The following is a 23,158-nucleotide window of genomic DNA, read 5'->3' on the forward strand; positions in this document are numbered from 1 at the left end:
AGTCAGGAAATATTTGAAATCAAGAATCCGAAAATATTTGAAACCAGGAATCCGAAAATATTTGAAATCAAGAATCAGAGAACGTTCAAAATCAGGAAAGAATCAGGAACTAATTGGAGTCACGAAGTATGAATTGAGGGATCAGAAAATACGTGAAATTGGGAAAGATTAAGAGGTTCTTAAAACCAAGGATCAAACAATTTGAAATGGAGAGAATCTGGAAATATTTGAAATTAGCAATCAGAAAATATTCGAAATGAAGAGTCCCCACATGCATTAACAGTGAATTTTAATGACTTTGGATCAGCCATTCTCTTAGCCCATGAAATGACCTGAAGTCAAGGGCGATTAGAAGGATTGGGTGGGAGAAAGAGAATTAATTATTGTCCAAAGTTCTTTCAGATCTTTCAGAAGTTCTTTATTTGGTGAATCTTAAGAGTGCAACACCACAATTCCCAACACCACCAATGTGGCAGAATTAAGCGGGAAGCCCAAAGGCTTCAGCAGGTGAATGGTGTCTTTTTATCCATTCTGCATTTTCTTTCCTTATGTGAAGAGCGCATAGTGTGGCTCCCTAAAATCAAATCTATGCGGCAATGAATGCAAGGTACGGTCAAAAAAATAGTCAAGATGGTGGCCAGAGGGTGCCAGCGGAGCTCCACCTGCTAGAAGTGACCACCACCCTGTGGCTGCCATCTTGATTATTTTGCCCTGCGCTGAAAAGGTCTTGACCGCTGTGGACTCTAGACTGGAAATTAACTTCCCTGCAGTGCAAATGGCACAATCCATGCTGTGTGTGTGTGTGTGTGTGTGTGTGTATTTTGAAATTTCACACTTCTCTTTCAAACTTGGAATTCAGTACCGGTGAACCTCAACGGCCTTGAGGAATCTGGCAAAATGCCCCGCTATCCAAGGTGTATGTGTGTGTGTGAGAGAGAGAGAGAGACCTGTGAGAATTTGAACCCAGGTTTCTCCCAGGCGGGTCTCCCAATTTGTTCAGAAACTCAGTGGTTGGCATGGATGCATTTGACCCTTATTTAAGGACGAGCTGAGCAAATGGCAGCTTCTCTACAGCACGACAAGCACCAAAAAACCCTTTGAACGAAAATATGCAGCTAAAGGTGTGTTTTACCCGCCCAAATGTTGAAGGTGTGTATGTGTGTGTGTGTGTGTGTGTGTATATCAGGGGTCCCCAAACTTGGCCCCTTTAAAGACTTGTGGACTTCAACTCCCAGAATCCCCCAGCCAGCATAGTTTACTCTCTTGTAATCCCTTCTTCTGCAATCTCTCTCCACTTTAAGAGAGGTTAAGAGAAAACAGACATGGCTGTCTGGGGGATTCTGGGAGTTGAAGTCCACAAGTCTTAAAGTGGCCAAGTTTGGGGGACCTCTGTTATGGGGTTCCTATGTGGGTTTACGGAGAATATTCCAGAACGATCCTGGCCGCCTTCTGATCTCCGATCAGTTGTGCATCTGGGACTCGCTGTTGGGTGAGGCGGGCTGAGGCGCCTCCGCTCGGGGTGTGGACAAATGCTCCAGTTCGTAGCGCCCGTCTTGCGAGGCAGCCTCCTCCGCCGCGCCCGGCTGCTGGTTTTTATTCCTCTTGTGCTCAATGATTTGCTGCAGCTGCTGCCCCGCGTAGCCGGGCTTGGAGGTAAGTGAGCAGCTGGGCACTGCGATGCCCAAGATGTCGGAGACCATGTAAGGGCGCAGCCAACCCACTAACGGCGTGCTGCCCGGGTTGTAGTGCGCTTGTTTGTGGTAGAATAGGATCCCGTCTACCTGCGAGGAGAAACGGGAAGAAAACAACTGGGTTTGGTTCAGGGCAAGGCGCGGGCGTCCGTGGGACAGAGGGCAAAAAAGTCAAGATGGAGACCGGAAACGGTGAGATTTGAAGCTCCTGATTAAGAATTTCAATTATAGTACAGATAAAAATATATAAATGTACATAAGGATATATAAATGTAGATAGTTATGTTGGTTTGTATTATGATTTGTATCATAATGAGATTAGTTTGTAGAATAATGATGACACAATACTATTAAAATTAAGATTTACCTGTTTTTAAAGTTGGAAAATAACAATAAAAATTATTTGAAAAAAAAAAATTTCGAATATAATACAGGCAGTTCTCAACTTATGACCGTTTGGAGCAAGGACACGACTGGAAAAAAAAGTGATTTATGACCACTCCTCGCATTTACGACCGTCGTGGAATTCCCCACAGCCATGTGATCAGAATTCGGGCGCTTGGTAACCCGTATTTAGGATGTTTGCAGCCTCTTGGGGTCATGTGATCACAGTGGAAACTTCTAGTAGTTTTCAGGTGTGTGTGTGTGTGTGTGTGTGTGTGTTTGTGACTTTCTCCACCAGGGGAACTGTGTTTGCACCAAAAGCCCAGCAGGGGGAGCTCCATGTTTTGAGAAGCCTATACGCTCAGAGGGTGACTTGGCTTAAGCAGAATTCAGCATAACAAGAGTTGTTAGGGACCTTGGAGGTCTTCTAGTCCAACCCCCTGGATCCTGGGGCCCTAAACCACACCAGACAAATGGGCTGCCCAGTCTCCTCCTAAAAAACCTCCAGTTTGATGGAGGTGCTGATATCTGGAGACCCCCCCTCCTTTTTAAATAGTTTATTTATACATTTTCAATTTAACATATATTTGTGCTTTGTGAACAGTGTCTGGGTCAATTGTTTACATTGTAATATATCATATAATATCAATAGTTACATTGTTTGTAATAATAATAATCATGATAATAACATATTTCTCAGCTCCTGAGTTCCATTTCCATTTCCCAACCAATTATAAAACAAATCCCATATTTGAAAGTGTTCTAACTCTTCCTTCTCTTTTATCTTTAATGTCAGCCTATCCATTTCTGTGCAATCTAAATTTATATCTATATCTATATCTAATCTATATCTCTATCATCTATCTATCTATCTATCTATCTATCTATCTATCTATCTATCTATCTATCTATCTATCTATCTATCTATCTATCTATCTTCCTCTCTCGGGGTTTCCTCATTTTTTCCAGTATTGTGGAAATACAATTCTTGCTGCTGTCAAGATGGGCACTATTAAATATAAATTCTGCTTTGTTGGGGAGCCCAGCAGGAGTAGCCCCCCCCTCCCTTGTAGACCCAGCCTGGTTGTGAAAGCCATTTAAAACTGAGATGCATTCATGGGAACAAGGCCAACTCACCTCGAAGGGGAATGTCATTGCCAGAACCTCACACAGGCTGGCTGGATTGCAGGAGTAGCTCTTGAGGCCCACAAACCTATACTGAGAAAGAAGCCAAAGAAGTCAACACACAGACACCTGACATCAAAAACGTCATCAAAAAAAGCACCATAAAGAAGGTTCTTTCTGCGCCAACTCAGGAAGCTCAAACTGCCCAAGGAGCTGCTGATCCAGTTCTACAGAGGAATGATGGAGTCTGTCATTTGCACCTCTATAACTGTCTGGTTTGGTTCTGCAACCCAACAGGACAGACAGAGACTTCAGGGGATAATTAGGACTTCAGAAGAAACAATTACTATCAACCTGCCTTCCATGGAGGACCTGTATATCCTGCACGAGTCAAAAAGAGGGCTGTGAAAATATTTACAGACGCCTCAGATCCCAGACATAAACTGTTTCAACTCCTTCCCTCAAAACGACGCTGTAGAGCCCTGCACACCAGAACAACTAGACACAAGGACAGTTTTTTCCAAGAACGCCATCACTCTGCTAAACAAATAATTCCCTCAACACTGTCCAACTATTTACAAAGTCTGCACTACTATTACTGTTAATTTTCCCATCATTCCTTATCACCCATCCCCTCCCACTTGTGACTGAATGACTGTAACTTTGTCGCTTGTATCCTAACGATTTATATGGACTGTTTCCTAGTATGATTTGATTGCTTATTGTACCCTATGACTATTATTAAGTGTTGCACCTTATTATTCTTGACTCTTGATGAACGTATCTTTTCTGTTATGTTCACTGAGAGCATTTGCACCAAGACAAATTCCTTGTGGGTCTAATCACACTTGGCCGATAAAGAATTCAATTCAATTCAATTCAATTCAATTCAATTCAATTCTAATTCTATTCTATTCTATTCTAAATTCTATTCTAAATTCTATTCTAAATTCTATTCTAAATTCTATTCTATTCTATTCTATTCTACCCAATTTACATGCACCTAAACCAGGGGTCAGCAACCTTAAACATTCAAAGAGCCATTTGGACCCATTTCCCACAGAAAACACCGGGAGCCACAAAAACCTTTCCTGTGCCTGACTATTTACTGAACGGCCACAAAACTAGCACATGTAGTTGAATTAAAGGTTCTGTTCTCTTCTAAAACTTTTCATTTCTTGGATTTATCCATGGTTGGCTTACCGGGGATCGAAAAACTCGACAAATCACATGCCAGCGGATGTCGCACATTGGCGATTGTGACACATATTTTGAGCGACGGAGCCGTAGCAGAGGGATGAAAGCGCCACAGGCGGCTCTTGAGCCACGGGTTGCTGACCCCCGACCTAAACCGACAAGCTTCTAATGATGATTGTGGCCCCACTTTTAATCCAACCAGCTTGCACATTTTGGTCAAAATAAAATCAAAAAAAGGACTCACTGGGTTAAGTCTGCTTTTCTCCGACAAGTCCGTCTCCTCTTCCATTTTGGAATGTAGCCAGTAGAACCTGAAATCTGTCTGGAGAAGGGGAAGAAAAGGGACCAAGAGGTGTGAAAGGCTCCTTCCTTCGTCCCCCAAGGTCATTGCACATCCCATTAGAGCTTCACGCAGCACAAATTTAACCTTGCTTCTGCGGTTCATGGAAGCAATGGAATCCTAAGAACACCCAGCATCCCAACTCACAAGCCTAACACTAACCAGGTCGAGGAGGAACCTCTGAGGCATCTCTAGTTGACCTAGTGGGGTGAGCTTGGCCACAGTTACCTGGCAGTCATAGACAGGGTGTCCCCGCCAACACATCACATCAAGGATGTAGTACGTCTGCTGGACCTCGTTGTAGATGCAGTCCAAGATGGTGTATTCTGTAAGCAACCCCAACCGAGGTTAGCCTTTGTGTCAAGCTCTGACTGTGTCATAAATCAGGGGGTTGTGCAAAAGCTTCTGTTTTTGTTTTGGTCCCTGCCAAGAACAACGACGACGATGGTCGTGAGGGTGATGAGGAGAAAAGAAACTCACCTTTGCCTGTTGCTGAATTAAGCCGGTTCCCGCCAGGCAGAAGGGAAAGGAACTGATTGACACAGAAACCGCTTTTGGTGTACGCCGAGGTGGTGCCCTAGAAGTGCGCAAAATGAAAGAGGAAAAGAAGAACGTGGTGTGTTTTTTTTTTCTTTTCAAGGCAAAGGATTCCCTTGACCTGGGCATCTCGGTTTAAGCTTGGGAAGAGGCAGAAGGAGGAATAAGCGAAGGAAGGAAGAAGGAAGAGGAGGAGGAGGAGAGTAGGAAAAGGAAGAAGGAAAAAAGGAGAAAGAAGGAAGAAGAATGGGGGAAAGGAAGGAGGAGGAGAGGAGGAGAGGATGAGGAAAAGGGAAGAAGGAAAGAAGGAGAAAGAAGGAAGAAGAAGGGAAAGAAGGAAGAAGGAAAGGAAGGAGGAGGAGGAGAGTAGGAAAAGGAAGAAGGAAAGAAGGAGAAAGAAGGAAGAAAATGGGAAAGGAAGGAGGAAGAGGAGGAGGAGAGTAGGAAAAGGAAGAAGAAAAAAGGAGAAAGAAGGAAGAAGAATGGGAAAGAAAGGAGGAGGAGGAGGAGGAGAGTAGGAAAAGGAAGAAGGAAAAGGAAGAAGAAAAAGGAGAAAGAAGGAAGAAAAATGGGAAAGGAAGGAGGAAGAGGAGGAGGAGGAGGAGGAGGAAAAGGAAGAAGGAGAAAGAAGGAAGAAGAATGGGAAAGGAAGGAGGAGGAGGAGGAGGAGAGTAGGAAAAGGAAGAAGGAAAAAGGAGAAAGAAGGAAGAAAAATGGGAAAGGAAGGAGGAAAGGAGAGGAGGAGGGGAGAGGAGGAAAAGGAAGAAGGAGAAAAGGAAGAGAAGAAAGGAAGGAGGAGAGGAGGAAGAGGAAAGGAAGAGGAAGGAGGAAGATGGGAAGAAGGAGGAAGAGGAGGAGAGGAGGAAAGGAAGAAGGAAAAAAAGGAGAAAGAAGGAAGAAGAATGGGAAAGGAAGGAGGAGGAGGAGGAGGAGGAGGTAGGAAAAGGAAGAAGGAAAGAAGGAGAAAGAAGGAAGAAAGGAAGGGGAGAAGGAAGGAGGAAGAGGAGGAGGAGGAGAGTAGGAAAAGGAAAAGAAGAAAAAAGGAGAAAGAAGGAAGAAGAATGGGAAAGGAAGGAGGAAGAGGAGGAGGAGGAGAGTAGGAAAAGGAAGAAGAAGAAAAAGGAGAAAGAAGGAAGAAGAATGGGAAAGGAAGGAGGAAGAGGAGGAGGAGAGTAGGAAAAGGAAGAAGGAAAAAAGGAGAAAGAAGGAAGAAGAATGGGAAAGGAAGGAGGAAGAGGAGGAGGAGGAGAGTAGGAAAAGGAAGAAGTAGGAAGGAGAAAGAAAGAAGAAGAATGGGAAAAGGAAAAAGGAGGAAGAGGAGGAGGAGAGTAGGAAAAGGAAGAAGAAAAAAAAGGAGAAAGAAGGAAGAAGAATGGGAAAGGAAGGAGGAAGAGGAGGAGGAGGAGAGTAGGAAGAAAAGGAAGAAGGAAAAAGGAGAAAGAAGGAAGAAGGGAGAATGAAGGAAGGAAAGGAAGGAGGAAGAGGAGGAGGAGGAGGAGGAGAAGTAGGAAAAAAGAAAGAAGGAAGAATGGGAAAGGAAGGAGGAAGAGAGGAGGAGGAGAGTAGGAAAAAGGAATGGGAAAGGAAGGAGGAAAAAGGAGAAAGAAGGAAGAAGAATGGGAAAGGAAGGAGGAAGGAGGAGGAGGAGGAGAGTAGGAAAAGGAAGAAGAATGGGAAAAAAGGAGGAAGAGGAGGATGAGAGTAGGAAAAGGAGGAAGAAAAAAAGGAGAAAGAAGGAAGAAGAATGGGAAAGGAGGAGGAGGAAGAGGAAAAGGAAGAAGGAGAAAGGAAAACGAGGAGGCGAAAGGAGGAGAAGGAAGAAGGAAGGAAGGGGGAAGGAAGGAGGAAGAGGAGGAGAAGAGGAAAAGGAAGAAAAAAGGGAAAAAGGAGGAGAGAAGAGGGGGAGAAAGGAAGAAAGAAGGGAAAGGAAGGTAGAGGAGAAGAAGAGAAAAGGGAAGAAAGAAGGAGAAGGCGAAAAAAGAGGAGAAAGAAGGAAGAAGAGTAGTAGTAGTAAGAGGAGAAGGAGAAGAAGGGGAAGAGAAGTAGGTCCTCCTGCTTCTTAGAAGCACAAGTTGATGTACACAGTGCTCTGACCTTTGAGAGGGACCAGCCCAAAGTCACCCACAAAGACGGAACTTGAATCTGAGTTTCCCATTGACCGTCTAACCCTCCATCGCAACACCAGGTTGGATGTCCACCTGGTTCCTTACCCTGGAGGCCACCACAAGAGCTCTCTTCCCTATAGGACACACCACAAAGAGCCACTCCTGGTCCAGATCTGGTGGGACATCAATCAGCCACTCAGAAAGCATCAGCTGCAGAGAAGAGGAAGCAGACCACATCAACCTCCTTGAGAAACCCACCAAAGATCCAGAACGAGAAGAGGAACCATCTGACTCCAAACGAAGAAACACCAAAGTTGAAGGTCAGGATTTGAGCGCTTGCTGTGAATGCCCGAGATCTTCAGTTCTCCCCAGTCTCCAAGGAGATCTGAAATCCCCCCAACCGGATGAGCCAATGGCACACTCTACAACAAATTCTCATTTCCCATGACATCTACTGGGTCCAGGATCTGGCCAACCCAACTGCTGAGTCAACATCCCTCAATCAACTTGAGCCAACATCGTGAGTCAACTCAAAAGTTGGATATTGAAGAGACTGCCAGAAGGTAGAGACCTGCCCCAAACTCCTTTTTGGACTGTCATCTTCAGGACCCATAGAAGTGAACTTTTAACATCTGCTCCTCTCTTCTTCCAAAGTTTAAACTACCTTCCACCTCCCTAATATGAGATAAGCTACCAAAGCTTAATTTTTAAATGGATCCTACTGTGAATTAAAACCCCATTCTGGCTTGTGCTGGGAAGTTCAAAGCCCCTTGGTGACAGTTGTTTTCTCTGGGTGCTTTTTTTCAAGAGGCAACTGGACTTTCTGGTTTTTCCTTGAAAATGTTTCATTTCTCATCCACGAAACATCTTCCTTCAGAACTGAAGAGGCTTCTTGGACGAGAAGCAAAACCTCTTCAAGGAAAAACCAGGAAAAAAAAGCACCTTTGAGACAACCATGATCTGGAGGGCTGACCACAGACATGGTTTTCTTTGTAACTCTTAGATGTCTTTTTCCTCATCTTGTTTTTCACCTTGCAGAATATAAAACCTAGTGAATGAATTATTAAGAAGTAAGAGGGTGAAATGAATAAGTAGGAGAAAAGAGTCAGCCTTGGGCAGCCTCTGTAAAAAAAAAAGAGAGAGAGAATGTAAAGGAAGCCACAAGTGCAACAGAGGGACCTTGGATTTAATGAGAAGATTTAGTTGCCTGCTTGATAATTTTCTGGGGAGTGATAAGGATGGCCTTGCTGAGCAACTGAAGCCATCCAAATAATTAACAATACTGTAATGAAGGTGACAGGACCTGCGGAAATGGCCAGACTGACTTGTTTGATCAGAGAAACAACAATATCTAAATTTATCAGTGACTCATGCAACTTTAGAGAAAGCCGCTAAAATATAATTGTACTTATAACTGCTGTGTAGACAACAGAAGCCAATTCTTTACATATTTTTAAACATTTTCTTCTTTCTACTTTTATTTTCTTTCCTTTTTCCTTTTCTGTGCCTTTAATGTTTTCTTTTATTTCTCCTTTTCTTTCTTGTTCTACTTTAGTTTGTCTTACTTCTTACTACTGTTGTTAACGCTTTGAATAAAACACGTATATATGGACAAAACATTAACAATAGGAAATCAACTCTCTAGGAATTTTTTTTCTGAAATGGCAGATCCTTTTTAGGATGAGGAATAATTTTGTTGAGAAGTTTGGTTATACATCTGATCAACAGAAATAAAACAGGAAGGAAAATTATCAAGAATTTTAGGTCTTTTGTTCTTCTGTGAACTATTTTTGAAAAAGGGATTCTGTAACCCTGGCAGCTAATCATTTCTTGGTGTTTTTTAGGATTTAGAGTATCTGAAAACCATTTAAAAGTCTCTAGGTAGGAAGGAATTTAGAATGGAAAAAACTCCCATGATTTTCACAAGTTGAGTATTATTTATTTTCATGGCTGCCTTTATATACACACAGAAAATGTTTCAACCAATGTTTCTTTTTCCCTGAAGGATCTTATCATTATTTTAAAGTTTGAAGAATAATGTAACACAAAGTTGCCACAGTATTCTGTAAGGGGGTATGGAAAATAATAGACAGTTTTCCTTTTTTTAAAAAGTAACCGTTTTATTGTATCAAACCAAAGATTAAAAATAACCTGGATGTGAAAATAGGATTACATCCAAAAATTAAGACTTTCCACTTTTTGCTCTAATGTAATTTATTTTATTTCCTGTTTCTTTGTTTTTGCTGTTTTTTTTTTTAAAAAAGATTCAATGCACTTGTTACTTTAAAGGGAAGAAAAAACTGTAACAACTAGAAACAACTTTGTTAAGTTTTTAGAACTCTTTTAATTGGGCCACCCTGCCTGCTGTTTCATACCTCTATCCGCTTAATATTTTGAGGCCGTTTCGATTTACTGAATGAGGCCGATGTAAAAACCCAACTTCTCTTTCCTAAGTTTTTTAGGGAAGCTGAAGGTGCCACTGACTTTGATGAAAATCCATCAGCGAGAGAAATATTGAAAACACCGATCTTTTGCACCAACCTGTTACTTAGATCCTTATTCAAAGGGCTGGACCACTAACAAATAAAATGACAATGATTTTAAAAAACTGACCCCCGTTTTCTGCTGCTTACCTGGTTGGCATATCGCTTGGGTAGCTTCTTCACAATCTCTAGCTCCATTTCTTCATGATCCCCATCAGCCTTGGATGTTTCTCCCTCCTCCTCCTTCTTCTCCTCCTCCTCCTCCTCTGTGTAGGTCCAGTCGTTCTCGGCCAGCCTTCTGGCATGGTTTATATAGTCCAGCCGCTTACTTGACAGACAGAAAAAAAAAACTAAAATAAAGTTTAACCCTACAGGGGAAGAAATACCTCAAAGGGAGAAGTAACAAGGTGAGCTCAACACTTTAGAAGTTGCCTTGAGAAGAAAAATGGGCTTAATTTTTTTGAAGGTAGGAAGTCTTTGCTTAAGGACGGATCGCTTAAAGACTGTTATGATGGATCTCCAAAAAGGGAGAAAGGTGGATGGAGAGAAGGAAGGAAGGAAGGAAGGAGAAAAGAGGGAGGGAAGGGAAATGGAGGCAGGATAGTGAGGAGGAAGGATGGAAGGAAAGAAGGAGAGAAAGGAGGAAAGAGAGAGGGAAGGAAAATGGAGGGAGGATAGTGAGGCAAAAAGAATGGAGGGAGGGAGGGAGAGAAGGAGGGAGGGAAGATAAAGGGGGAAAGAGGGAGAGAAGGAAAATGGAGGGAGGATAGTGAGGAGGAAAGAAGGAAGGAGAGAAAAGAGGAAAGAGGGAGAATAAGGAAGGAAGGAAGGAAGGAAGTTTCACAACCATGCATTTATTGCTATAGTTGCTTTTAATGTGAGCTGCCATTTTAAAATTTTTGTTTAAACCATTTTAAAATAGCTACACTTTTTAAAAGGAAAGAAATAACAATTCTCCGTTCCTAACCATGCAGGAAATAAGCCTATGACTCTCCAGAGGAGCCATTCAAAGCCCCCCTCCTCACTTCCCACAATGGGGCAGGGGGCCCCTCTCTTACGTCTTCTGGAACTCCAGCAGCCGCCGGCGTCGCTCGCCCTGTTCCAGGGAGCTGTACTTGGGCTTGTACTGGGCCAGGCGTGGATGGGGAGCTGCAGGGCTGTTCAGGTCCTGTGAGACGACAAAGTTGCAGGCCAGCGCCTGGCTCAGCTCCTCCATTCTTCCTGTGGGTCAGCCTGAAGGGAGGGAGGAAGGAGGACGGAGAGGGTCAGCTTTGCTCTGTTCTGACCCAGGCTTCGTCAAACGTAATTCAACACAAACTTGTTTTAAAAGCAAAATCTTATTTTATTGCAACACTGAGAATTGTTTCCATTCCCAGACAGTAATGAATCTCAAACAGTCCCTCAAGATAAGCACCCACCTTTCAGTTCTGTGAAGTGCTACCAAAAACAGAAGCAGCAAATGAACTAGAAAAGAAACCAACCGAAGGACAAAGAGCTTCACGAATGAACCGATCGAACGACTTTGCTTCCTGCAAAGGTTTTGTCATCTTGGCCTGACTTTTATCCCTTATGGGAGGGGCAATCACCTCCCAGCCTTACTCCCGAGTCACCCCTTATTTTTCCAGCTGCTCTTGCCTTCTAGCAGCTCTGTGCATGTGCACACTGGGAACAGGCCCCCCTGTTTCCTCTTCCTCGTTGCTGCCAGACTCCAGAGGCTCTGAAGGCAGCACCCCACTCCCAGATGGTCCTGGCCCCATCTCTGCATCGAACGCAGGACCCTCGTCCGAGTCGTCTCCGGACTCCCTGACTGGTCCCCTTGCTTCCTCACTGCCGTCTGCACCGGCTACCGGTGAACCACAACAGCTCAGGACAGGCGGGCTGGGGGGACGGGGCCAAAGAGAGGGCACTTAGACACATCATCCACTCCCCAAATAAGGGCACGGATGCATGTAATGCAGCCAGGGTCTCCAACCTCGGCCATTTTAAGACTTGTGGACTCCAACTCCCAGAATCCCCCAGCCAGCCAGCCATGCTTTCTGGAGAATTCTGGGCGTTGAAGTTCAAGCCCCTTCAAAGTTGCCCAGATCGGAGACCTCCTGGCAACCCGGGGTAGTCCTCTACTTACAACCATCTGTTGAGTGGCTATTCCAAGGGACCCGGACACCGAAGGAAGTGGCTCCTCGGACTTACAACCGTCACATAAACTCCCCAGGAGGCAAAATGTTGGTTGCTAGGCAACCGGGATGGATTTACAACAGTTTGCAGCATCTCAGGCATCATCCGCCACTTTCCTAGCCAGCTTCCGGATGAGCAAAGTCAATAGGGAGGAAGCCAAGTTCATTTAATGACCATGCTGTTCACTTAACGGCTGCAATGATTTGCTCAACAGCCACTGCCAAGCAGGTCATTAAAAAAACCAGGCTCTTGACCCAAGCCTGATGTGCAGCCACCCCATCCTGGAGGGATGCTGGAGGCCGCCACCAGCTTGACTCACCTCCCCCAAGAGGGCTGTTGCTGCAACACCCATCATCCCCAGCCAGGATGGGAACGGTAGTCCCGACCTTTCCTTGCAGGGGTAGGAAGAACAGAGAGGATTCCAATGGGGGAGGGGGAGGAGACTGTCCCCCCCCCAGAGCTGGGCTTAAATGCACTTTGCACATGCCCAGGGGACTGCTTTTTTTTTTTTTAAATGAACATCGGTTTCATTCTCGGGAACGAGGACCAGGGTGGGAAAGAAGGGCCGATGGACAGAGAAAAGACCCCGCTCGGAGGTCGTCCCCGCCCCTCGGTGCTTACCCAACCCAGCCTCGCTCGCCGCCAGGCGGGATTCGATCCCGCGAACTCTCCTTCCAGAGAGCACGACCAACGGAAGCAAGCTCCGCCCCGCCCCTTCCGCGATTGCGTCATTCGCAGGCAGCGCGAGGGTCCTCCCAGGCCTCCGGAAAAGCCTTCCGAAGGGCCGCTCTGCTCTTCCTCTTCGCCTTCTCTCTCTCTCTCTTTCTCTCTCCGCTCGGCACCGGCAAGCGGCGCATGCGCACAACTTTAAATGGACTATCCAGCTGGCACCGCTGCAAGCCGTGTTTGGAGGCGTGCGCGGATGAAGAGGCGGAGCTAGACTAGAGCTTGCCCCCCACCCCCCTTCACCCAGCACCGTCGCTCTCTTGGTTGTGGAGAGGGGGGCGCCTATCCACCTCGAAATGTGGTTTGCAGTCCAAGCTTTCCATTTTTTGACTAGCGTTTGTGCAACTTGGCTGCTTTAAGAGATGGACTTCAACTCCCAGAATTCCCCGGCCAGCTTTGTTTTGCTTCCTGGCCTGGCTTGGTTTGCTGTGGAATTGTGGGAGTTGAAGTCCACCCCTCTTAAAGCAACCAAGTTGCAGAAACATTGATGTAGAGCAGGGGTCTTCAAACTTGGTAGCTTTAGGACTTGTGGACTTCAACTCCCAGAATTCTTCCTCCAGTCAGGTTAGCTCAGGAATGCTGGGAGTTTTGAAGTCCACCCAGTCTTAAACTTGCCAAGTTTGAAGACCTTTGATGTGTAGAGGCTTTATGCATGGAAGGCATAAAGGACTCTTGGTTTTCCAACAGCGGTGATCATTTTTGGAGTTGCACGCCATCCAGATTTTATTGGAAACTGACCGGGTTGGGATGGCCAGCGTCAATCCCCAGAAGAAGGATTGGGATGGACAGCCAAGGTGTGGACCCTGGCACCTGGCTCAGGCCAACATAGGGCAGGTGCAATTTTCACACCCTTGGACGTTTTTTGATGGAACCGGACTCCGCCATGTGGGACCAAGCTATCCCCTCGGATGCCAGGCTTGCAAAGAGAGAAGTTGTGTAGCTGGCTGGTTGGCTTGGAGACATCTGGTGACCCAATAGGTAGCCTCTCTGATGATCACCCCAACTCAAAGAGCACCCCTGAAACTCTTTGCTTGCAAGTCATTGTCATACCCAATAGAAGAGCATTAGGTGTAGCTCAGGGTTGAACTGTGGGGTCCTCTGAGCTTGGTTGTTTGCTTGCAGACATCTCATGACCCAACTAGAGAACATCATCAATGCTACTAGGGAATGGGGTATAAGGAGGAGGAGGAGGAGGAGGAGGAGGAGGAGGAGGAGGAGGAAGAAGAAGAAGAAGAAGAAGAAGAAGAAGAAGAAGAAGAAGAAGAAGAAGAAGAAGAAGAAGAAGAAGAAGAAGAAGAAGAAGAAGAAGAAGAAAGGTGCGCAAGCAAACCAAGCTCAGAGAGCCCTGAGTACTCCACAATATTTCAAATAATTGCAATTCAGCCGCAACCCTCGGCTTTGCAACTTTCCTATTGCTTCCCCCCACACCCACACCCACCCTCCGCGCGCGCAATCCAAACAATCCGGTCCAGCTTTCTGCGCGGAGAGAGAAAGAGAGAGTGGGGAAAAACAAGGAGGACTGGAAGCGTCGGTCGCCTTCCCGGTCCCGGCGGCGCAGGCTTAAGGGGGCCGGCTGGCCGTGCCAGGGCCGAGCCGGAGCGTCAAGGCGGCGCCCTCCGCGGCTGCCAATAGAGGGCGGCCGTAGGTTGGCCCGCCCGCCTGCTGCGTCCGCGGGTCGCCTTGCGCCGGGCGCCTTTGGCAAAAGTTCGCAGCTGCAGCAGCTGCGCCCGTGCGTCATGGAACAGTCCGGCGGCTGAGCTGCGCCCAGGAGCGCGGAGGCAGCCGAACCTTGTGGTCTCGCTACCCTACGGAAGAGGAGAAGGTGGAGGAGGAGGGGTACCCATTTGCGCCCCCCCGCTCCCCGAGAGACCCGGCTGCTGCTGCTGGCGCACGGAGGACCCCCTTGCCAGCCCCGCGGAGAGGCGGACGGGCATTGCGCGCCCCAGCGAGGTGACCGCGGCGCTTGCTTGCTAGCATCGGAGCAGCGCAGCCGTGCGTCCCGTTTGGCTGCGCTCGAGGGGACCCGGATCGCTTTAGGTGCCTCGGCCGCCCGGCGCCACCAGAAGAGAGTTTCTGCCAGCGCCCTGTCCCTTGTCCCCAGGGCTGTCGCTCGTCCCTCCCGGAAGCGCCTGCGGTGGAACCGGTTGGACTGCCTGCCCGGCCACCCGTCGGCCCCGCGCGCCTCTCCAAAAAGGGGACTCCGCTGCCGCCACCCTCCGTCCCCTTTGTCTCCCCGCCAGTCCTGCAAACTTTCTTCCCGACTTCTCCAAGCTCTGCAGTGGATGGATGTCCTTTCTTCCTCTCCTGGCCTTCCACCCTCCTCCTCCTCCTCTTCCTCCTCCTCTTCCTGGCGCAATCGGCTTTCCCGGAGCTTTGCTGCGAAGTCAAGCGAGCGCACGGAAATCCAGGCTCCAGGGCAACGACCCGCGTCCTTCCTTTTTCTTTCTGACTTTTCTCTCTCTCTCTCTACTAAATCTACCCTGATGGCGATCTGTTTTGAATGCTGCCCTGGTTTCTGAGCCGCTGGAAATCGACTAGGGAGAGCGAGAGCGAACAACAAAAGAGACCTCTTCCAAGCGCCCCGAGGGATTTTACGCTTGGCTGGTAGATCTGAATCGCTTTGCAGAAAGCTCTCCCAAGGTGGCTTGGGAGGAGGAGGAGGAGGACACCTTGGTGGGTGACACGCTCTGCTTGCTTTGGGGTGCCTTCTTCCTCGCCCCAAAGTTTCAGATCCTGCAAAGAGGTAAAACTTTCAATTTAGGGGGCTGTTTTTCCTGCCCCCCCACTTCTCTCTTCCTTTTTTGTGTGTGTGTGGCATGGACAAAAAAACAAAACAAAAGGGTTGTGGTGGAGAGACAACAACAGATTCACGTGGACTTTGTTGTGTGTGTGGACTGAGGCGTGACCTCTACACTGAGAGGAGTGATTTGTAGCTTTCTCGCGTTTTTCCTCCACCCTTTCGGGAGTCTGGTGGGTTTCCAATCCAATCCAACTGGGATTATTATTCAGCCTTGCAAAACATTTCTGGTTTGTAACAACTGGAGCTTTTTCTTCCTGGTTTTTTTTTTCCTCTTCCAGAGGGACTTGGGTTGAAAGCTTGAGAAATCCTGAATTGCCCTGAATTTCTCTTTATCGTTCAAAACAAAACAAAACCAAAAAAAAAAAGACCCACAGGTTTTCTTAATTGTAGAGCAACCAGATTTAGAAGGTGCAGACCAACATCTTCAGATCAAGATGCTTAATTCCGACCTGTAGTTTCAAGTCTTCCAAAAGAGACCGGAGAGATGGAGGGGTTAACCCCTGGGCTGCTTTGATAGGGCTACAGTCATGAGCCTTTTCTGCTTTTCCCAGTCCTGGCCTGAGGTTTTTTGACCCCCGAGGAGAATGCTGTTTGCTTTGCCCCATTCTTAACCTCCCTCCGCCAATTGGGGAAGCAACTGCCCGTCTTAAACCTCCTTCTCTAGAAGCACCAGGTGGTGGTTTTTCTTTGGACCTAGTCCTCTTCTGCTCTTCATTTGAGTCTGCTTGCAGGCCTTGCTAGCTTCCTGGGGACGGCCCCCTTTTCAACAGCACCCGGAGGGGGTTGGGGTTGGTGGGGGGGCAGAGACCTGGCCGCCTCACCGGACACCCCCATGGCCATCCGAGCTCGAGCGCTTTACGATTTCCAGAGTGAGAACAAGGAAGAAATAAGCATCCACGAGAACGAAGAGTTGGTGCTTCTCAGTGAGAAGTCGCTGGATGGCTGGCTGCAAGGCACCAACTCCCGAGGAGAGACGGGCCTGTTCCCCGCCTCTTACGTGGAGATCCTTCGCTCCAGGTCCTCCTCCACGTACACCAACAGCCCCGCCGGGTCTCCTGGGAATGGCTCCTCCTTCTACGTCCCCTCGTCCGCCCCCGACATTGCCCACCAGGGCAGCTTTGAAGACGACGAGGATGACTGGGACGATTGGGACGATGAAAGCACGGTGGTGGAGGAGCCCAGGAGCGAGGCGGGGACCAACGGGCACCCCTCGCCCAGCCTGTCCTGCCCCAGGCCCTACACTCACCCCAACAACGTCGCGGGTCGGGCCAAGCCGTCTTTGGAAAGGCAGGACAGCATCGGGTCTTCCAAGAGAGGAAGTATGGTGAGCCGGAACCTCAATCGCTTCTCCAGCTTCGTCCGCTCTGGAGTGGAGGCCTTTGTTTTGGGGGATGTGCCCATGATGGGCAAGATCGCCGAGGCCTACTACATAGACATGGGCGCGAAAGGCCCACAGTGGCGGTCCAACCCGCACCCTTTCCTCTGCTCCGTGGAAGAGCCCACCAAACAGACCAAGTTCAAAGGCATCAAAAGCTACATCTCCTACCGGTTGACGCCCAGCCACAGCAACTCGCCGGTCTACCGGCGCTACAAACACTTCGACTGGCTGTACAACCGCCTGCTGCACAAGTTCACCGTCATCTCGGTGCCCCACCTGCCAGAGAAGCAAGCCACGGGGCGCTTCGGGGAGGACTTCATCGAGAAGCGCAAGCGGAGGCTGATCTTGTGGATGGACCACATGACCAGCCACCCAGCGCTCTCCCAGTACGAGGGCTTCCAACACTTCCTCAACTGCGGGGACAACAAGCAGTGGAAGATGGGGAAACGCCGGGCAGAGAAGGACGAGATGGTGGGGGCTAGTTTCCTCCTCACCCTCCAGATCCCAACCGAGCACCAAGACCTGCAGGATGTGGAGGACCGAGTGGACACCTTCAAGGCCTTCAGCAAGAAGATGGATGACAGTGTCCTGCAGTTGACCAGCGTAGCTTCTGAGTTGGCCAGGAAGCATGTTGGGGGCTTCCGGAAAGAGTTCCAAAAACTGGGCAACGCTTTCCAGGCCGTCAGCCAAGCCTTCCAGATGGACCCACCCTACAGCTTCGATGCCCTCAACAACGCCATCTCCCATACGGGCAAGACCTACGAGGTGGTGGGGGAGATGTTTGCCGAGCAACCCAAGAACGACCTGTTCCTTATGTTGGACACCCTCTCCTTGTACCAGGGACTCCTCTCCAACTTCCCAGACATCATCCACCTTCAGAAAGGTAAGTCCTCTCTTTTGGCCCCCCCGAAGGACCGAGATAACAAGGTGGCAGAACCTGTCTTGCGTGGGGTGTCTCTGGGGTTGGGTAGAGGGGCAGAGAGATTGGACAGCTTCTTTCCTGGTTTGGAGGCAGGCGGGAGCCAGGATTGTCGGCTCATCCTGCAGCCTCTTCACCTTTCATCCCGTGGAAAGTCCTTGTGAGGCTTTCCAGAGGCCAGAGCAAACGTTTTAGCCCCCGGGAGAGAGGGCAAGGAGCGAAAGGGATGCCAATTGCAGAGGGCAGATAGTCTGCCTTTTGCAATTGCAAATGCACCCTGCAGGGGCTAGGAGAGCAGCCTCTAGGGAATTCTGGGATTTGAAGTCAGAATAATAGAGTTGGAAGGGGCCAGCAGAGATTCTACTACCTGAGACTTCTCAGAAGACAACAACGGAATGGAAAACGGCTGGTGACCTTCTTCTGCTGCACCATAAGAGAGTATTTTTAACTTACTGCACCTCTGTATGGTTTGCCAGTTGCACAGGGGCAAACAGGACAGCGCTACACAGGGTTAATGTCATTTCCCAGAGGATCATGGGTTGCCCTCTCCCCTCTTTGGAAGAGCTTTATAGCTCCCGCTGCCTTAAGAAAGTTCAAAACATCCTCAAAGATCCATCTCATCCTGGGAACCCCCTTTTTAAAAAAAACAAAAAAAAAAACTATTACCATCCGGCAGACGGTACAGGATAATAATAAAAACAAGGACAAATAGGCTGAAAAAAAAATAGCTTCTATCCCAGGGCAGTAACTCTACTGAATTCTACTGTATAGTGCAATATGAATGCAATATCAGGGGTTTTTAGTTCAATATGTGGAGCGTGAAGGATGTGCGTTTGCGTGTATTTTCATAATCATAATGTACACTGAAGATGGTATTTAATTTTGTTGGATGAGGTGCAATGACAATAAAGGAAGGCAGCCTGTGGGGAATTATGGGAGTTGAAGTCAGAATAATCGAGTTGGAAGGAGACTCAGAGATCATCTAGTCCAGGGGTCTCCAACCTTGGCAACTTTAAGACTAGTGGATTTCAATTCCCAGAATTCCTCAGCCAGCAAGCTGGCTGAGGAATTCTGGGAATTGAAATCCACTAGTCTTAAAGTTGCCAAGGTTGGAGACCCCTGTTCTAGTCCAACCCCTTGAGAGTTTACAGAGCCCAGAAATTCAACAATTACCTGATTCATTTATTTGGCTTAACACAAGCCCACCCCAAAATAAAGTTGGGGGACCACTGGGTTGATCTAATTCCTACTTCAGTGGGAGGCCAATTTCCTCAACCCAGCACCGATTCAGAAAAAGAGAAGACAGAGATAAAGAGACACCTAGCCGGAAACAAGATGGCTTGAATAAATCCGTCATTCAAATATTTCTAGGAAATAAAACGTTGGCTCTTTCTGGTTGGAAGAGAGGGGAAGGAAAAGGAGAGGCTGATCTCACAAACCAGTTGCCCAGGGATCACGCCATCGCTCTGCAATACCTCCCAGGTGTGCTCCACCTGTTTTCCTTTTAAAATGAACAGGAAGTAGGGCCTGCTGGAAAGGTAACCCGATCCAGGTAAACCACGAGAGAGGACGTTGGCAGGGAGGGGGCCTCTCAAGGATGTGATGGCATGCAGCCACCTTGTCTTTGGATAACTGGGGGCATCATTGGTCTTGCCTCACCTGTTGGGAGGGCACAGGAGGTTGGCAGGCGTTCCGAGGGCTCGGAAGGCAATTAGTGCGCTGGTGTGTCTGCGTGTGGGAAAGAGAAGCCATTGGTTCCCACAGCAGGAGGAGGAGGAGCGCTGGAAAGGGATCCCAGGTGTTTGGGAAGCCATTCTGGAAGACAGGTAGGGACAAGTAAGGGGGAGGGGCCTGTGAGTAAGCAGTGAGCAGCTGAATAGGAGGAGATAGGAGGAGAGAAAGCCCTTGACTTACAACTTGACAGCTGAGACAGGGATTTCCTTGGCTGTTGCTCAGTGAACGTCTGCTGTTGTTAAGTGAGCTACATGGCTTTTCGGTATCCCCCATTCACTCTGCTTGTCGGAAACTGTTGGGAAGTCACAAAAACTAATTACATGAAGAAAGAGGGAGATTAGAGAGATGATAGAGTAGATTAGAGAGATACATAGGTAGGTAGGTAGATGATAGAGATATAGAGACAGATAAATAGATGATGGATGATATATAGTGATAGGTAGATAGATAGCGATGGATATAGAGAAAGATAGGTAGGTAGGTAGGTAGGTAGGTAGTAGGTAGGTAGATAGATAGATAGATAGATAGATAGATAGATAGATAGATAGATAGAGTAGGTAGGTAGATATGGATGGATGGATATAGATAGATAGATAGATAGATAGATAGATAGATAGATAGATAGATAGATAGATAGATAGATAGATAGATAGATAGATAAATGATGGGTGATAGTGATAGGTAGATAGATAGCGATAGATATAGAGATAGATAGATAGATAGATAGATAGATAGATAGACAGACAGATAAATGATAGATAAATAAATAGATGATGGATGATAGATAGTACATAGGTAGGTAGATAGTGATAAATATAGATAGATAGATAGATAGATGATACAGATATAGAGATAGATACATGGATGATAGATAGTAGATAGGTAGATAGAAAGTGATAGATAGATAGATAGATAGATAGATAGATAGATAGATAGATAGATAGATAGATAGATAGATAGATAGATGATAGATAGTAGATAGACAGACAGATATAAATAGATGATAGATATGATAGATAGATAGATAGATAGACAGACAGACAGACAGACAACAGACAGACAATAGACTCACACAAACACCCATGCACATATATACAGTTCCTCCACTCAGCCCTAAGGCAAGACAGAATTCCTCTGGAGGCGCAGAAGTGAGGAGAGCTCAGGGACCTGCTCAGGCCAAGCCACCTTCCAAGGAAGCCACGTCTCTGCCAGGGAACCTCTTCTGGAGAGGATGGAGGGAAGTCATCCAGGGTTCCCTGCAGAGAGAGCAGAAGAGAAGGTCCCCAGACATCCCTGAGCCATCTCCCTGGGGATATCTGACCTCTGTAGTGCCACTGCAGAAGGGCAGAGGGCAGTGCCCCAGTCCCACCAACCTGAAGGCCTGGAGGAACCTCAGAACGGCAGTGCAGAAAAAGCTGGCGTGTCCTTTTTAAAAAACAAAACAAAAACCCACAAGTTTTGAGGCTGGGCAGCTGCGTGGATGGGTTACCACAAGGTTAGCTTTTGTCCATGGACTTTTTAGCAGGTCGGAAAGCCTCCTGGACAGAAGTTCTCCAACCAGGAAGTGTGGGAGAGCTTGTCGGAGCAGGTCGAACCGGCTGAAGGCAAACACTGGCTTTAGCCGGAGGTTAGAAGAACAAGCGCCGGAGATTAAAGGTGTCTCTAAAGATAGAGCTGTGCTTTTAATAAATCTCGGGACAGACAGGTAGGGAGATCCTCTGATCGGCTTTGATTGGGTGGCTTCCACCTTCTTACGTTTGCACTTGGACCTCGGAGGGAAGCGGAAGGACGATCTTGGCTGCAAAAAAAAAAAACCCTTGCAGGTTGCAGGAATGGATTGAGTTCCTTTCCAGTGGAAAAAATCCTGGATTGTTGGAGATCCACAGAGAGCAATTCTTGCCAGTTTTTTTTTTATTTTTTGCAAGTTGCTTTTTTCAGGATAAAGAAGGCTTGGAACAGAGGTCCCCAAACTTGGCGACTTTAAGACTTGTGGACTTCAGCTCCCAGAATTCCTCAGCCAGTTTATGGTTTATTAAAGGCTGATGGTTAAGGATGTCACCTGCAATCCAGGGCAATTCATCTCAATATTTAGGACAAGTTTGTCCAATCTTGGCAAGACTTGGCTGGCTGAGGAATTCTGGGAGTTGAAGTCCACAAGTCTTAAAGTTGCCAAGTTTGGAGACCCCTGGTGTATACACACGAGCGATCATCCTTCATTTAGATATATGTATATGAAAAGGCAGTCCGTATTCATTCCATCAAAACGTTGAGTTGGGCTAGCTGGCTGAGGAATTCTGGGAGTTGAAGTCCACAAGTCTTAAAGTTGCCAAGTTTGGAGACCTCTGGCTTGGAACAACGCTTCGAGAAATATGTAAATTGACACCTGTGCAGGAGCATTCTTAATAATTTGCCAGTTGGGGATTAATGACAAGACAGGGCTTTGCAAACAGACCACAAATATATCGTCACAACTGCAGAATACAGATAGCTCTCAATGTATTTATTTAGTCTCTGTTCAAAGTTGGAATGGCACCGAAACAAATGATGGTCCTCGCACTTCCGACCATCCCTATGGCCACGTCAAAATCTGATCGGCAACCAAGCATGTATCTCTGATGGTTGCAGCATCTCTAGGTCACATGACCACCCTTGGTGACCTACCCTGCTGACCTCTTAAAAGTCAATGGGAAGTGCCAATTCACTTAAGGACTACATGGTTCACTTAAGAACTGCAGTGGTTTAACTCGGCAGTGGTGAAAGGGTCATAAAATTGGGCCTTGCTTAGCAGTGGAAATTCTGCTCCCAGTTTTGGCCATAAGACGAGGACTACTGTACCTGTTTGGTAGGCCAGAGTTTCTCAATTTTACTAACTTGGAAGACAGGTGGACTTCAACTCCCAGAATTCCCCAGCCAGCATGCCCCCCTGCTTCTAATGCCCATTCGATAGGATTCCGTTAAACGGAGGTTTTATTAGGTGTGTATTGACAATTCAGGTGTATGAGAGACAAGACCTACCGTCTTTTCCACTGTTGGAAGTTAAAACCCATCCCTCTCCTAGAAAATTGAAATATCCTAGGAAATGTTAAAAAGGCAGAATATTTCCCCTAAAAAGAGTAGAAACTCAGGAGCAGAAACTCAGCCCCCACCCCTCACCTTTGCTAATGGGCCATTACTCTGGCTTAGGCCAGCCTATTTTACATAACAAAGATCTCCAGGTGGAGCTGTAGGAATTGCCCAAAGCCCTTTCCAAGCCTGGAACTCAGGACAGCCTACTACAGAGTTGCCCCTGCTTGGCCCCATGGGAGTCTGACAACCGATCAGAATACAAGCTCAAATTGAAATCCCAACAGAGCATATAAAACCCAGGCACTTTCAGCATCTCGGCCCTTCCTTCTTTGGAGCTCCCAAGCCACGTGGTCCTGTCCAGCATTAAACCATCTTTCCAAACAGCCTCCATGTTTCCAGTGTCTTTTTCCCCACTTGGAACTGAACCCAGAAGGATGATTCTTCCAACACCACATCCCAGCCTAATCTCTGCAGAATTACTCAGGAGTTGTTTTTTTT

The 23,158-nt window shown here is 47.3% G+C and overlaps 2 protein-coding genes across 5 annotated transcripts in view; one reads left to right on the forward strand and one right to left on the reverse strand.

Moving 5' to 3' along the window:
* The window catches only part of SNX33 (sorting nexin 33), an 89,742-nt gene that overhangs the window by 61,379 nt on the left and 5,205 nt on the right, over positions 1–23,158 (forward strand). The window contains exons 1-2 of one of the 2 annotated variants that reach the window (XM_026685135.2): positions 14,429–15,506; positions 15,842–17,824. In XM_026685135.2, coding sequence (XP_026540920.1) covers positions 16,396–17,824 — 1,429 coding nt within the window. In that variant the 5' untranslated portion in view covers positions 14,429–15,506; positions 15,842–16,395. Of the gene's footprint in view, positions 1–14,428; positions 15,507–15,841; positions 17,825–23,158 lie in introns of those variants that run through there. The other variant, XM_087972416.1, reaches the window with a different exon arrangement.
* SNUPN (snurportin 1) lies at positions 404–13,981 on the reverse strand. Of its 3 annotated transcripts, none has more exons than XM_087972418.1 (9): positions 13,814–13,981; positions 10,921–11,095; positions 10,013–10,190; positions 7,485–7,589; positions 5,218–5,314; positions 4,966–5,063; positions 4,642–4,719; positions 3,213–3,293; positions 404–1,781 (listed from the first exon to the last, which is right to left on the reverse strand). In XM_087972418.1, exons 2-9 carry the CDS (start codon positions 11,076–11,078, stop codon positions 1,461–1,463), a joined length of 1,116 nt encoding a protein of 371 aa, XP_087828544.1. In that variant the 5' UTR covers positions 11,079–11,095; positions 13,814–13,981; the 3' UTR covers positions 404–1,460. The 3 variants fall into 3 exon arrangements, with proteins under 3 accessions (XP_087828544.1, XP_087828545.1, XP_026540915.2); XM_087972419.1 differs by lacking the exon at positions 13,814–13,981 and adding an exon at positions 13,502–13,780; XM_026685130.2 differs by lacking the exon at positions 13,814–13,981 and adding an exon at positions 12,659–13,120.

Source organism: Notechis scutatus, chromosome 11 (genome assembly GCF_049901735.1).
Source record: "Notechis scutatus isolate UNSWTSFEM ecotype Mainland chromosome 11, rNotScu1.2, whole genome shotgun sequence".
Classification (NCBI taxonomy): domain Eukaryota; kingdom Metazoa; phylum Chordata; class Lepidosauria; order Squamata; family Elapidae; genus Notechis; species Notechis scutatus.